The sequence below is a fragment of the Macaca fascicularis genome, chromosome 1, assembly GCF_037993035.2.
Source record: "Macaca fascicularis isolate 582-1 chromosome 1, T2T-MFA8v1.1".
Classification (NCBI taxonomy): Eukaryota; Metazoa; Chordata; class Mammalia; order Primates; family Cercopithecidae; genus Macaca; species Macaca fascicularis.
Window position 1 is genome coordinate 170,549,544 of NC_088375.1, and position 16,214 is coordinate 170,565,757.

Consider the following 16,214-nt stretch of genomic DNA (forward strand, 5'->3'; position numbering starts at 1 on the left):
AGAATTTTCAGGAGAGCCGAAACAGCCACACTTGCAACTCCAAGGCTCTCTGTTTTGGGCCACAGCATTCTGTTTGAAACCAGAGAAGCCTGCTGGCCAGCAATCCCAGATTGAAGCCGAATGTCTCTGGAGGCTCAGCCTGAGGCCTGCCACCTTGCAGGGCTAGGAGGTTGGCCTTCAGTATGTGGTCATTCTATGGAATTATAATTGTTCTTTCTCCCTGTTCAGACACATGAAAGAAAGTAGATTTTACCCCAAAGTATATCTTGTCCTATCTCACCAATATCCAGTGGGCCATATAGCATATAATCCCAAGTCTTCTCCAAGGAGTCATTTACTAGAGCTACTGAAAACTAAATTTGGGGGGTTTGCTTTGCAAAGAGGCATGGAAATCTTCTAAAATGGCAGAGTCCACAAAATCTTCCCTTCGAACACCTGTGCAGCTGCCAGCAAAGAAGTGCCCAGAAAAAAAAATGCTCCTAGCTTGGTTTCAGGGGAACAATTTCCACAGTGATTTGCATTTTTAAGGTGCTCAAGTTACCTGGTACAAATGAGTCCTAACTATAGACTCATTTTCAAATTTTACATAAATCCTGAACTAGTTAAAAAATCATAAAAACTCTTAAAGAAGCAGTCAGTAGACTGTACGGTGACGGCAGGAAATTAGCTGTATTGTTGAGGAACAGATGGTTTACATTATACAAACCCTTTAGGCTAAACTTGTTTAGGTCTGGCATATTGTAAATTATATTTTAGTAATGAAAGTGAAATGACCTCTGCTTGACCTCAAGTGGGGTTTGTCTGTTTGAACCAATGTAGTGGAAAACTATGAAAGAAAATGAAGTCATAAAGTTTTGGCAGTTCAATTTTGGCTCATTTCAAGTTAAGGGGTTATAAATCTGTTTAGTTTTTGTTTGACAAGTATTTGTCATACAGGGATGTACAAAATGTAAAGAAGTGTAAAATACACATAAGGCATGGTGCCAAAGTAAACCAAGTACAAAGGAAAACTGGAATGAATAGGGTCCCGGGCTCCTATCTCTTTATCACTCCCTCCATTAGTTGAAGGACAAGATGGCCTCGGTTTATTATATGCTGTAAGGCAATTAAGTACCTTAAAACTGAAACAGGCTTTCAGTTTCAATGTTAACATTTTTATTTCTCAAAGTAAACACACATCTGCCTTTAAAAAATTATATAAAATTATTATATAAAATAAAAGTTGATGCAGAAGTTAATACATTGTTCCAAGATGCTTCTTGCTTTAGAAATTTTTGAAAAGCAACAGTATCAGAGTTTAAATGAGCTCTTTACAGAAGGAAAATGAAGGAAAAACATTTTAGATGCGGGTCATTTAGATGTGAGTCAGATGGGAAAATTGTAGTACTTTCTAAACTGCTGATAAGAGAGACCAGCCTGATACTGGTGGCTTTTTTCACCTTAGTGATGACTACTAAGTGGGGATGTGGGAGAACTTTTAGATCTCTTAACTTTAGATATGAAAGCAATGAATTATGAGTAGAGTTTTTAAAAACTGTAATTACCTTGGTGGCTGTAGACGGATTAAGAGGGCTGACTCAGTGGCTTTATCTCTTTCCATCTTTGGAAGTTATACCTTAGGTGACAATACATTTGAAATGACTCCTGGTGAAGCAGCCTACTACTAACCTATTTCCTGCTTACTTTACGGAAGTGATTACCATAGGATATGAGGTGAGGATTTTGTGATGGCCACCAACATTTGTATGCAACACGAAGCCTGCTCTGTCACTTTTTGCCTTGAACATAATGTCATATGATTGTTCTACTTTTGAGTTCAACTTGAAGTAGACACACAGATAAAAAACCGAGCTACATTAGGGTGGAGGGAATCGAGCCCAGGATGGTTCTCTGGGACAGAAAGGGGGCTTTAACAATAGTAGGTGCTGAAACAGGACCCATATTCATAAGTCAGCTCCAAACCTCCCACTGTGGTCCCTTTCACTCAAGGCCAGTTCATTACCCATGTTCTAATGTCCCAAGACTGACTGCTACCCTTTTTCAAATCTATGCTATTCTTTTGAAGCTGATTCTAGCTGGACACAAGTGTCTACAGAAGAATAGCAGATTTACATGGCATTTGTGCTTGCCTCATGATATGGTTTGTCTGTGTCCCCAGTCACATCTCATTTTGAATTCCCACATGTTGTGGGAGGGACCTGGTGGGAGGTAATTGAGTCATGGGGGCAGAGCTTTCCCATGCCGTTCTTGTGATAGTGAATAAGTCTCATGAGATCTGATGGTTCTATAAGGGGGAGTTTCCCTGCACAAGCTCTCTCTTTGCCTGCTGCCATCCATGTAAGATGTGACTTGGTCCCCCTTGCCTTCTGCCATGATTGTGAGGCCTCCCCAGCCATGTGGAACTGTAAGTCCATTAAGTCTCTTTTTCTTCCCAGTCTCAGGTGTGTCTTTATCAGCAGTGTGAAAATGGACTAATATAATAAATTGGTACCAGTAGACTGGGGCGCTGCTGAAAAGACACCTGAAAATGTGGAAGTGACTTTGAAACTGGGTAACAGGCAGAGGTTGGAACAGTTTGGAGGACTTAGCAGAAGACAGGAAAATGTGGGAAAGTTTGGAACTCCCTGGAGACTTGTTGAATGGCTTTGACCAAAATGCTGATAATGATAAGCACAATGAAATCCAGGCAGAGGTGGTCTCAGATAGAGATGAGGAACTTGTTGAAGCAAAGGTGACTCTTGTTATGTTTTAGCAAAGAGACTGGCGGCATTTTTCCCCTGCCCTAGAAATCTGTGGAACTTTGAACTTGAGAGAGATGATTTAGGGTACCTGGTGGAAGAAATTTCTAAGCAGCAAAGCATTCAAGAGGTGATTTGGGTGCTGTTAAAGGCATTCAGTTTTAAAAGGAAAACAGAGCACAAAAGCTTGGAATATTTGCAGCCTGACAATGCGATAGAAAATAAAATCCCATTTTCTGAAGAGAAATTCAAGCTGGCTGCCGAAATTTGCATAGGTAATGAGGAGCCAAATGTTAATCACCAAGACAATGGGGAAAATGTCTCCAGGGTATGTCAGAGGTCTTCACGGCAGCCCCTCCCATCACCCAGAGGTTTAGGAGGAGAAAATCATTTTGTGGGCTAGGCCCAGGGTCTCTCTGCTGTTTGCAGTCTAGGTACTTAGTGCCCTGTGTCCCAGCCACTCCAGCTGTGACTAAAAGGGGTCAAGGTACAGCTTGTGCTGTGGCTTCAGAGGGTGGAAATCCCAAGGCTTGAAAGCTTCCATGAGGTGTTGAGCCTGCGGGTGCACAGAAGTCAAGAATTGAGGTTTGGGAATCTCCACCTAGATTTCAGAGGATGTATGGAAATGCCTGGATGCCCAGGCAGAAGTTTGCTGCAGGGGTGAGGCCCTCATGGAGAACCTCTGCTAGGGCAGTGTAGAAGAGAAATGTGGGGTCGAAGCCCCCATACCAAGTCCCTACTGGGGCACTGCCTAGTGGACCTGTGAGAAGAGGGCCACTGTCCTCCAGACCCCAGAATGGTAGACCCACCAACAGCTTGCACCGTGGGCCTGGAAAAGTCTCAGACACTCAACACCAGCCCATGAAAGCAGCCAGGAGGGGGACTATACTCTGCAAAGCCACAGGGGCAGAGGTGTCTGATGCACTGCTTGCATCAGAGTGACCTGGATGTGAGATATGGAGTCAAAGGAGATCATTTTGGAGCTTTGAGATTTGACTGCCATGCTGGATTTTGGAATTGCATGGGGCCTGTAGCCCCTTTGTTTTGGCCAATTTCTCCCATTTGGAATGGCTGTATTTACCCAATGCCTGTACCCCCATTGTATCTGGGAAGTAACTAACTTGCTTTTGATTTTACAGGCTCATAGGCAGAAGGGACTTGCCTTGTTTGGATGAGACTTCAGACTGTGAACTTTTGAGTTAATGCTGAAATGAGTTGAGACTTTGGGGGACTTTTGGGAGGGCATGATTGGTTTTGAAATATAAGGAAATGAGATTTGAAAGGGACCAGGAGTCGAATGATATGGTTTGGCAGTGTCCCCACCCAAATCTCATCTTGAATTCCCATATGTTGTGGGAGGGACCCAGTGGGAGGTTATTGAATCATGGGGGCAGGTCTTTCCCATGCTGTTCTTGTGATAGTGAGCAAGTCATGAGATCTGATGGTTATATAACAGGGAGTTTCCCTGAACAAGCTCTCTCTTTGCCTGCTGCCATCCACATAAAATGTGACTTGGTCCTCCTTGCCTTCTGCCATGATTTTGAGGCCTCCCCAGCCATGTGGAACTGTAAGTCCATTAAACCTCTTTTTCTTTCCATTCTCAGGTATGTCTGCATCAGCAGTGTGAAAACAGACTAATATACCCCATCAGAGGAATGATGAGCAGACCCTGGCCCTGCTGAAATTAGAGGAGTATTTTTGGTAATAGGAGAGCTATCCCAGGTCCTTTTTCTCTTTGGAAGCACAGTTTTCTCTGAGATTATATGTCAAGGTTTTGAAATATAAGTCTTTCTATAGCTTGGACCATATCACCAGTTTCCTTTAGTTTCAATTTAGAGCCAATCATTTAGGATATATTTTAACAGCTGGTTGCCTCAGTCAGTCAACTGATACTGTATATACAATATACTGAAGAGTGTACATACAGACTACTATATGAGGAACCATGAAAGAACCATGAATAGAGAAGACACAGCTCCTATCCTAGATATCTGTAATCTGAATTTAACAATACCTACCACGTATTAAGTATCTGCCATGTGTGAGACACTGAGATCCTAATAATGGCTATGATTTTTTGAATGCTTATATGTTAGGCTGTAAGTACTTTAGACATATTAGCTCCTTTCATCCTCACACTAACCCCATGAGATTGGCAACTATGACTCATACCTGTTTTACAGATGGAAAAACCAAAGAACAGGTCAGTTAAGTGGTCTCACAGCTGGTAGGTGGTCAAATCAGACACCAGAGCCTGCCTTGCTAATGACCACACTACACTCCCTTCTCTGCTCTCTGACATAAAGTGCTTAATGCATCAACCCATTTAATCCTCGTCACAATCCTGTGAGATTCATATTATGACTGCCCCCGTTTTATGGATAAAGACATTATGGCATTCAGTGGTTAAGTAGCTTGCCTAAAGAAGCACAACTATTAAGTGGTGATGCCAAGATTCAAATCCAGGTATGTCTGACACCAAAGTTGCAGAGCTTTCTGGGAAGAGGAGGCAGTTTCCATCGGATCCTCAAAGGACTCTACATTTTAAAAGTATGAGGACCATTGATGCAAAAGTGAAATGCTCAAGGTGTAAGAGCTCTCCGGTTTTTGAGTTAGACCTCACTCTGTTGATGCTCAGTTGTCTCTACTAGTTGACTGGGATAGATGAACAAAACCTGTCCGTGGCAACCTTCACCTGAATTGGGCTTGAGAACCCTGGAGAGTATATAAATGTAAGATTTCTTAGAATCTGGACTTGGCTGTTGATATGGATCTGCTGGACTCCAAAACCTATTTTCCTTTCTTGTGCATTTTACTGGTTCTTAGGTAAACAGTGCTAGAATTATAAAACAATTGACTCTACTCATAAATGGAAATGATTACATTTTAAAAGCTTAGAGGCCACAGCCATTTTGTTTTGGGAGGTTATGGACATTTTCAAAGACTACAGCTGAATTAAGTGCCTTCTGGCTTATGCAATCAAATCCTAGAGGCAGTTTCAACCAATATTTTGCCACAGTTGCTCGGAGTTCTGCTACCCTTCTCTGGAAATGATTTAACTTCAGAAGCATTTCTTTTCTCTATAACGTAACTTTCTGATAGTTAGCTTGAATGTTTGGTGGTGAGCAGGGTTGATTCTGTGGTGGAGTTACTTTATAATGCCAATGGGAGAGGTTCTGTTCTGCCTGGAAATAGAACAGATGCCAGTAATTTTAATGTCAGCTTGAGCCATCACGTGCTCATAACTTGGGCTCATATATTTCAGTCAGCCTGAAAATCAAGGCAGTAGAGGGAAATAGTAGAGTAGAGCACTGGGCTCTGCACCTGAGCAGACCTGGGTTCAAGTTTTGGCTCTGTCACTTAGTAATTGTGTGACTTTGGGCCAACTCTGAGTCTGCCTCAGTTTTCTCACCCTAAAAATCAGACTTAAATTAGTACCTACTTCATAGGATTATTATAAAGATTCTATTGAGATAATGAAGTACTTTAGTCCATTTATGATGCCAATTTATAATATATTCATTTATAGGACTTGTTTTTCCCAGAAGTAGAGTTTCTATAGACATTGGTTTAAGCTGAGGTTATGTACTGGGCAGCCTTCTAGCCCTCGCTATCAGACCTTCTCCACCCTGATGGATTTTATCTAGGGCAGGAGAATGTATGCTAACAGGATGGACACAAGGAATACAAGAACTGTCGAAAGAGCTACCTCTATAATCTTTGCTGGGATTCTCTTGCCTGTGTCCTCACCCCAGTTAAGGCTGTGCATTGCTGGATCCTATAGCTTCCTCCCCAACCCACAGTATCCTATGTATGCACAGCATTTGCTTCATTAAAAGATCTGTAGTCAAAACACTGCTCAAAGAAATCAGAGATGACACAAACAAATGAAAAAACATTCCGTGCTCATAGATAGGAAAAATCAGTATCATTAAAATACAATACCATACTGCCCAAAGCATTAGATTAAATGCTATTCCTATTCAACTATCATTGATATTCTTCACAGAACTAGAGAAAACTATTTTAAAATTGATCTTGAACCAAAAATCCCAAATAGCCAAGGCAATCCTAAGAAAAAAGAACAAAGCTTGAGGCATCATACTGCCTGACTTCAAACTATACTACAGGGCTACAGTAACCAAAAGAGCATGGTACTGGTGGAGAAACAGACACATAGGCCAAGGGAACATAATAGAGAACTCAGAAATAAGATTGCACACCTCAACCACCTGATCTTTGACAAAGCAAGCAATGGGGAAAGGATTCCCTAGTAAAATAAATGGTGCTGGGATAACTGGCTAGCTATATGCAGAAGATTGAAACTGGACCCTTTCCTTACACTATGCACAAAAATTAATTCAAGATGGATTAAAGACCTAAATATAAAACCCTAGTGGCTCATGCCTGTAATCCCAGCACTTTGGGAGGCCAAGGCAGGTCAACCACTTGAGGTCAGGAGTTTGAGACCAGCCTGGGCAATATGGTGAAACCTCATCTCTGCAAAGAAAGACAAAAATTAGCCAGGAGTGGTGGTGCATGCCTGTAGTCCCAGCTACTCAGGAGGCTGAGGCATGAGAATTGCTTAAATCCAGGAGGTGGAGGTTGCAGTGAGCTGAGATCACACCACTTCACTTCAGCCTGGGTGACAAAGTGAGACTCCATCTTAAAAAAAAAAAAAAAAAAGAAAGAAAGAAAGAAAGAAAGAAAAGTAAAACCTGAAATTATAAAAATCCTGGAAGACAACGTAGGCAATACCATTCAGGATATAGGCACAGGCAAGGATTTCATGATGCAGATACCAAAAGCAATCACAACAAGAGCAAAAATTGACAAATGGGATCTAATTAAAGAATTTCTGTACAGCAAAAGAAACTATCAACAGAGTAACAGACAGCTTACAGAATGGGAGAAAAATTTTGCAAACTATGCATCCAACAAAAGTCTAATATCCAGCATTTCTAAGGAACTTAAAGAAATTTATAAGAAAAAACAACTGCATAAAAAGGACATGAACAGACACTTTTCAAAAGAAGACATATGAGTGGCCAACAAACATATGAAAAAAAGATCACGCTCACTGATTATTAGAGAAATGCAAATCAAAACCACAGTGAGGTACCATCTCACACCAGTCAGAATGGCCATTATTAAAAGGTCAAAAAACAACAGATGCTGGCGAGGTTGCAGAGCAAAAGGAATGCTTATATACTGTTGATGGGAGTGTAAATTAGTTCAGCCATTGTGGGAGAAATAAAAGACCTAAAGACAGAAATACCATCTGACCTAGCAATTTAAATCCTGGGTATATACCCAAAGGAATATAAATCATTCTGTTATAAGGACACATGCACATGTATGTTCACTGCAGCACTATTCACAACAGCAAAGACATGGAATTAACCTAAATGCCCATCAATGATAGCCTGGAGAAAGAAAATGTGGTACATATAATATACTCCATGGAATACTACATCGACACAAAAAAGAATGAGATCATGTCCTTTGCAGGGACATGAATGGAGCTGGAGACCATTATCCTTACTAAAGTAACACAGGAACAGAAAACCAAGTACCGCATGTTCTCACTTTTAAGTGAGGGCTAAATGTTGTTCTCTTAGACACACAGAAGGGAACAACACACCCTGGGGCCTTTAAGAGGGTGGAGCTTGGGAGGAGGAGAGGATCAGGAAAAATAACTAATGAGCACTGGGCTTAATACCTGGGTGATGAAATAATCTGACAACAAACCCCCATGACACAAGCTTACCTAGGTAACAAACCTGCACTTGTACCCCTGAACTTAAAATAAAAGTTAAAAAAAAGATCTGTACTCATCAGTTATAACAACAATAATAGTAATTTCTAACTATTAAGTACCTGTGAGGTGCCAGACACTCTATCTCGAAGTGTAAAAAATATCCCTTTAAGTACTATTCGTATCCTTGATTTATGGATGAGAAAATAAAAGGTTCAGAGAAGTTATTTGCTTAAGATCTTGTGGCCAGTTGACAGCGGAGCCAAGATTTGTCATCATATTTCCTTATCTCTACACTCTTGCTCTTTGAAGTGTATCCGACTGCTTTCCAGAAATAAACTAAGAGAAAAGCGTGGCTGGAAAGGTAACTTAGGCCCTGATAGTATGGACTTTTGGGTGGCAGGATTTTGGTGGCAAGAATTTTAAACTTGAAATTGCGCCTTCCAGGTTGGGAAATCATTACACTCAAGGGGGAGCTAGAGCAACACCGGAGGATGAAATCAGCACAAGAGAATGAGAGAGGAAAAGAATGTCCGAGGATGCTCCCATTAAGGGAATTAAAAGAACTAGTGAAGGAAGCGTGGGAAGGAGATATGAGGAAAGCCAAGGAGAAAGAAAAAATATTTCAGGATGGTGGTTAAGAATATCAAAGGCTCCCAGAGAAATTAAAGGGGGTGAAGACTTGGCAAAGGTCACTGGATTAAATAACATCACTGGTGATTCCCAAGAGGCCCATGTTAATAGAATGGTGAGCTCAGAAGTGTTGGGAGACAATGGCTTTAAGGAGTGAGTGGAAAAGTTATTGAGGATATTTTAGCATGAATTGTGGTGATATTTGGTAAGAACAGGGAATTAAAAAGGGTAGCCAGACTCCAGCAGGGCTTTTAGATGGAAGCGTGTTGCTGGCAAAAGGGACAGGGCCAGAGAATGTAATCAAATTTCAATATATTCAGCAACTACTTTGGCTGGAAAGGAGAACGGAGAGATGAATTGTCTGGAAGTGAAAAAGCAGAGAAGCTGGCAAGAGATGAGGGTAAATTGAGAAGTAAAACACAGCCATCAGCTTTGGAAAGCTGGGCCAGTCCTGCTTTCTTTCCCCTGCAATGTTCCTTACATCAGCCAGGAGCTCCAGGAGTTTGACTCATGGGGGTTGTCCAGGCTTGGCTGCATCTCACACCCCTGGCCTGCCTTGACTCTTCCTCGCCCCTATTCTCAGACTCCTCCATCTTTTTTTTCTTTTTTTGACATGAGTCTCACTCTGTTGTCTAGGCTGGAGTGCAGTGGCATGATCTCAGCTCACTGCAGCCTCAACTTCCCAGGCTCAAGTAATCCTCCTACCTGAGCCTCCCGAGTAGCTCCATGTACAGGGGTGCACCATTACGCCTGGCTAATTGTGCGTGTGTGCGTGTGTGTGTGTGTGTGTGCATTTGTAGAGATGGGATTTCCCCATGTTGCCCAGGCTGGTCTTGAACTCCTGGGCTCAAGCAATCTGTCCACCTTGGTCTCCTCAAATGCTGAGGTTACAGGTGTGAGCAACTGTGCCCACCACTCCCCCACCAGACTCCTCCATCTTTTAACCTCTCTGCCTGCCTAATCTTCATGTAGGTGAGAAGCCAGGAGGCCTGGGCTGAATGGGGCCCATCCTGTTCTTGAAGGGGAGACTCTGCCCCCTCCCTGTTCCCACAGTAGCACATACCACAGCTTCTCTCCCTTACCCAAGCAAGCTTACAGAATGCTGTTTTCGAGTCATACCTGGCAGAGGATGTAGGGGCCAGGGAAGGAGAAGCAAAGGAAAAGAAACAGAGAAGGGAATTTAGAGTTTCCAGGCTCCTCTGAGAAGGTTCAGTTTCTGCAGTGCTAAAAGAAGAAAAAGTAACCTCACTCAGATTGTAAAATTTGTAATGCAATATAGAACAATCCTGCTTAGTTTCGGCATCACTACAGTACTCATTAGAGGACTGAATGGCTTCAAATCTTTGGCTAAACAAAATAACAGGAAAATAAACAGTCTTCTCCTTGAGCTCAGTCTACTTCTTCCTCTGAACAGCTGAGAAAATTGAACTGCAAAAGGCTAGATGGCTTCTCAGAGCCACAGAGCAGCTGGCGGGGGATCCAGGGCATCTCCATCTTCCTGACTCTTCGGCGTTAAGGTGCCTCTCTGGTCCACTGGCTTCCTTTGCCCACAGATCAGAAGGAAACTCATGGCTCATCAAAAGCTTTTACTTCAAACTGCATCGTCCTACCTCTCTGGGGACCCAAGCTGGGCCTCGTCAGCCAGTCTCTCAGCAGCTCCCTATTGTCCTCTCTCGAGGGTATTGGTTTCTAATCTCCCACAGGAGCACACTCAGGAGAATTTTAGCAGCTCAGCAAGTGAAGAGAGATGGAAGCACAGAGTCTGAACCCTGAAGGGCATATTCATTTGGATAAATAAGAACCCTAGAGTCTCTGACTTTTGAATTGGCCAAGGGGAAAAAAGAATAAGGCTAGGGAAGACTGGCTTCTATCCTTCATTCCTTTTTCATCCTCACCTCCAAAGATTCTTTTGATTGTGCTCTGGTGAGTGTTTGTTTTCAGGACCTTTTTTTCTTTCTTTCTTATGTGTGTCCTTTCCTTTTAGATTTTATAGGTACATGTAATATTTATGTGTCAGTGACCTTGCAAAGCAGTTTTAGAGATTTTCTGTTTACATTTAGGAATTTTCTTTAAGGTCTACAAAGTCCTTTGTGCTTTTTCCAGGAAAGGCACTCAGTAAGAACCAAAACAAACAATTGAATAACTCAAATTTGATCGGGGCCAAGTCCCTTAGAAGGGTCAGAAAAAAAAATTAGCATTTGTTTTTGTTGTTTCCTTTCCCCTCCCCAACCCATTCAAATATTTAAGCCATTTCTACTTCTCTGGTTCAGGAGTGTTTGTGAACAGTTGAAGGCTAAGCTCTAAGCCTCATATTGGACAAATCTTGACACTGGGAGATTTAGCAAGGCACACCTCAGAAATGATCCAGAAACTATGAAAACAATGTTTACTTCACCTAGTCTCTGGGAAAACTCATGCCAGTATATTTTACATTTGTCTCTTTGACCATGAAGGATGGGGAACTATTATTGCTCTAGCCAAATTGTACATGTCCCTGGAAGGGCTAGGACTACATTATTCAGTGACTGCCATGCAGGCCCCTTAAAGATTTGTCAGAAGCCAGGAGAATGCCTGTGGTTACTCTGCAGCACAAACTGACCAAATGGGATCACATTCAGTTGCTTTCCTAACCCTCTCTCCTCCTTCCCCACTTGATCTGTTCTGTGAAAAAGTTATCACAGATTCTGCAAGAGCAAGGGCCGGCTCTATTTAGAAAAGGTGAAAAATCCTGTATTCACATTTTATTGCCTCTAATAACTAGCTCTTGGACCTTGCCAAGTTACTTAGTCTGTTTGTGTCTCAACTACTCTGGTTGTACAATAGTAATAATAATACATGCCTTATATAATAGCTGTGAGGATTAATTGTGATAATGGATGTAAAAGCTCCTGGTATTGTTTTTGACAGTTTGTATTCATCGATATATATATTAGCTTTTTTTCTATTTATGCCACAAAGCTTTCTGGGATCTCTGTTGGACACCATGTGATATAAAACAAAGCTCCACTAAAAATAGAATTAAATTGCAGATTACGGCTAACCCACAAAATTGATAATTTCTAAAAATGAAAATGATTCTTCCAGGGTTCCTGCCCTGGCAATGAGGAGTACATCTTTCCAGGATGGTGGCTACTGCACCAAACTGCTGTCTGCTGTAGTCAAACTGATCTAGGTCTCTCCCCCACCCACAGTTCTGGTGTTTCTAAGACTTCTCCACATTTACCAACAGAAATGAAAGGGAAAGAGTCTCATGGAACAATTACTCTTGCACTAGAAGCTTGAAGTCATGAGTTAGGTAAAAGTATCTGCCAGGTCAACTAGGTGAATGTGCAGCAATATTAACCCCTGTCCATTTGCTTCCACTACTTTTATAGTAGCACTAAGTAGTAAGGATTAAATGTGATATTATATAAAATGCTATAATACATGTAAATCAGTTAGCTAGAAAGTGGGATGTCAAAAGAGTTGAATCCCCACCTCTGCCCATCCTCCGGGCTACTGTGTGAACTCTATGGTCTTCAGGATCTGTAGATTTTTTTTTAATGATAAAAATTCACACTCAGCAAGAGAACAGTGGTTTTGCTGAATACAGAATATAGACACTGAATATTTAGCATGTAAGGAATTCCAAATCCTATCAATAAATATTACTTTATAATAGCAAAAATATTTTCAAGACTTTTTAAGTAAAAAAAATCTAAACAGTAAAGCCAAAAAAAAAAAAAAAAAAAAAAAAGAGGGCTCTGTGTCAGTCCAATTATGCTACTCCATTTATTAGATAAGAGGATTAGTTAATTTGAGTGTGAAGACTTTTTTTTTCCTAAAATTTTATTAAAAGTGATGCTTCTCCTTTTTATGAGGGTCAAAAGAATAATACGGTTACTAGTCCACAGGGAAGATAAATATTTGTTGAATGGATGAATGAATGTTCTTATGGAATTGGAATAATTAGAAAAAAACCAGGCTTTTAGATGCAAGAGTCTTAAATTATTTAAATGAAATCTTTTTGCTGAGAGGCCTGGGGTTATGGTGCTGGCTTTCCTGAAAGAAAGACTCTGTTGTGTTTTAGTTCCAAGATGCAGTGCAGGGGCTCCATTTAGGGTAAGGGCCAGTGACCCTGGGTTCCTTGCCAGGACCTTGAGCAACTCAAACGTTGAAAGATGTAGATGAAAAGCAAAAGGGAAGGGGTTGATTTAGCTCAAAGTGGAGAAGGCTAAGGTTAGTTGTCATAAAACAGCATTCAAAGACTATTGGAAGGACAACATTTCTCTTAAAATACACTTAAGCCAAAGAAAAAGGGATGCAAGGCATACAAAGGATTTTTTTTTAATTGTGGTAAAAAACACAACAAAATTTACTGTCTTAATAATTTTTAAGTATATAGTATAGTGGTTTTAACTATTTGCACATTATGCAACAAAAAGGATTTCTTGACAGTGAAGTTTGTCTGAGTCCTGACGGGCTGGCCAGGATGATTTCTTAGGGATCACCTCTAGCCCAACAACTCTATGACAAGGTAGTGATATGGCTGGCCCAACACTGAAGTAGACATACTGATGAAAGCGTCTTGGGAAAAGATAGAGGGAGATAGTTCATCTTTGCATTTGGTTAAATGAACCTTAGCACTTATAAAACTCTGATTCCATATCATTCGATTTCTAAGCTTGGGAGGGTTATAAAATGTTGTTTTAACTTGAAACCCATGGAACAAATGCAGCTCTGTACTGCTAACATTACCTTGGGTTTATATGCATTCAGCATTGACATCTCTACATTTTGACCTCTGACGTGTTTTGGTTGCCTCTGGACTGGTGGTGATGATGACTTCTGGTTATTGCGACAGACACAAATGAAGAAGAAGAGTAAAGCAATGGCCAGGGGAATGGCAACACTTGGCACGAGTATGTACAAGATTTCCATTTTATTCTTCTCCTTGGAATCCTTTGAATCTGGGTGCAGAAATGAAAAAGAGCCAAAGTTATACTCTTTAAAGTAACATGTATAATATTACATTGCAAAGTTTAAAATGAACCACCTCTTCTATTCTTCTATACACACAAATCCACTGTGAGAAAAAAGGAATCCATTGCTTATTACCATTTGTTTCCATCAAACCTTCAACATAATTTATTGAAGTTTAAAAGTTTAAAGTTCAAATGTTTAAAAACTGCAGAGGGACATTATGAAGACTTTGTATGTGTGTGGGTGCCCCTCTGATGTTGCCTCTCTTTAGTGGCAGACCCGCATTTCTCTAACACCTTAAAAGTTAAACGCCATGTGAATGGACTGTATACATCCAAGAGCCTTAATGTGGACCACAGGACTCTTCTTCCACTGGCTGCCAGCCCAGATCAGCCCCCACAAGATGGTGTTCTAGAAATCATGACCTTGTCTTGGCTGGTTTGGACTTATGGGGCCAATCCTGCATCTTCCAGAATCAACATTACTAAGGATTCCTAGTCTCAGTGTCCAAAAAGCCACTGGCCTGAGAATATGGGGGCCTGAAGTCAGGGTCAGTTTGATCTTTGATCAGCTGTGTGACCTTAAACAAAACATTCACGTCTCTGGGCCTCATTTTTTTACCTCTGCAAAAGTGAAGTGTCTGTTTTGGTTGGTGTCTATAATTCCTTCCAGCATGGCAGCACTGTATAACCTGACACTTTATTGAAACCCCAGAATTCTTAAATGGTTTCATATGAGCCCAATAATTATGAGAGCTAACACTTTGAAGTATATTTTTGAAATCTTATATCCCATTGCTTGGAAAAGAATATAATATGTGTAGAACATGAGACATACTTTTCTTTTTATCAGTTTGAGCCTGATCATTGAAACCAAATACTTAGGCATATATTGTGGTTAATGAATTATTTGACTGGTAAAACAAACACAGAATTATGGGATAGTAATTAGAGGGGTTACATAATGCCATGCCCTGATAACCAAGATCAGCTATCTTTAAGAAAACTCAAAGTGTGACAACTCAAATTGACGCAAAATTCAGAGATTATTATTTACCTTACAAAAGAATTAACCATGCATTCATTCAATTATCCTTCCACTCATTCAGTAAGTCAATAAACAAAAGCTACCGCATGCCAGGCACTATTGTAGGTACTAGGAATATAAAATTAAGTATGACATGTCCTCTGCCCTTAAGGAGCTCATCGTCTGGTAAGAAAAATAGAAGAAAGATAATTACATGTCCTGAAAATGCTAAACTGGAAGTATAAAAAGAGTGATGAAAAGGCCCAAAAAGTTCCTTTAAATGATGAGTTACCCTGGTACATGTAAATGAGAATAAACCATATGTAGTTTTTACTCGTACACGCCTTGTTTGGGAACTGTTCGGCAGGTGAGATATGGCATATCAGTTATTTGAAAGGAATACCAAAACCTGGTGTTGAGACTGTGCCCTGTGAGTTAGCTCTCAGAAGAGACTCGAGAGGGGTTAAATCTGGTTACAGAGTAGAATAAAAATAATAAGAATTTTAGGCTGGGTACAGTGGGTCATGCCTGTAATTCCAGCACTTTGGGAGGCCAAGGCAGGCAGATTGCTTGAGCCTAGGAAGTGGAGACCAGCCTAGGCACCATGGAGAAACCCCGCCTCTACAAAAAATTTCAAAAATTAGCCAGGCATGGTGGTGAGTGTCTGTAGTCCTGGCTACTTGAGAGGCTGAGGCGGAAGGATTACCTGAGCCCAGAAGGTTGAGGCTGCAGTGAGCTGTGATTGCACCACTGCACTCCAGCCTGAGTGACAGAGTGAGACCGTCTCAAAAAACAAACAAACAAACAAACAAAAACCCAATTTTAATATTTATCAAATATTTTCTACTGGTGCAAAATCATATTAGCTATTATTACTATGGACCAGGTGCTTTTCATAAACTCATTTTATGTCATAGTCAACTCTATAAAGTAGATGACATCCTTATCCTCATTTTTATAGGTGAAGATGCTGGAAGACAGAGTGGTTAAGTAAGTTAGTTGCCCAAGGACATGCAGCTAGTAAGTCAAAAGCTGGGGTTCCATCGTAGGTCTTGCTTTTTGCCCACCATTCTAGCTACTACACTTCACTGCCAATA

The 16,214-nt window shown here is 41.0% G+C and overlaps 1 protein-coding gene across 6 annotated transcripts in view; it reads right to left on the reverse strand.

Moving 5' to 3' along the window:
* Positions 1-16,214, reverse strand: part of ROR1 (receptor tyrosine kinase like orphan receptor 1) — a 408,557-nt gene that overhangs the window by 7,500 nt on the left and 384,843 nt on the right. For all 6 annotated transcript variants that reach the window (XM_045369694.3, XM_045369690.3, XM_074004848.1 and 3 more), the window contains one exon: positions 13,867-14,078. In XM_045369694.3, coding sequence (XP_045225629.1) covers positions 13,867-14,078 — 212 coding nt within the window. The remainder of the gene's footprint in view (positions 1-13,866; positions 14,079-16,214) is intronic.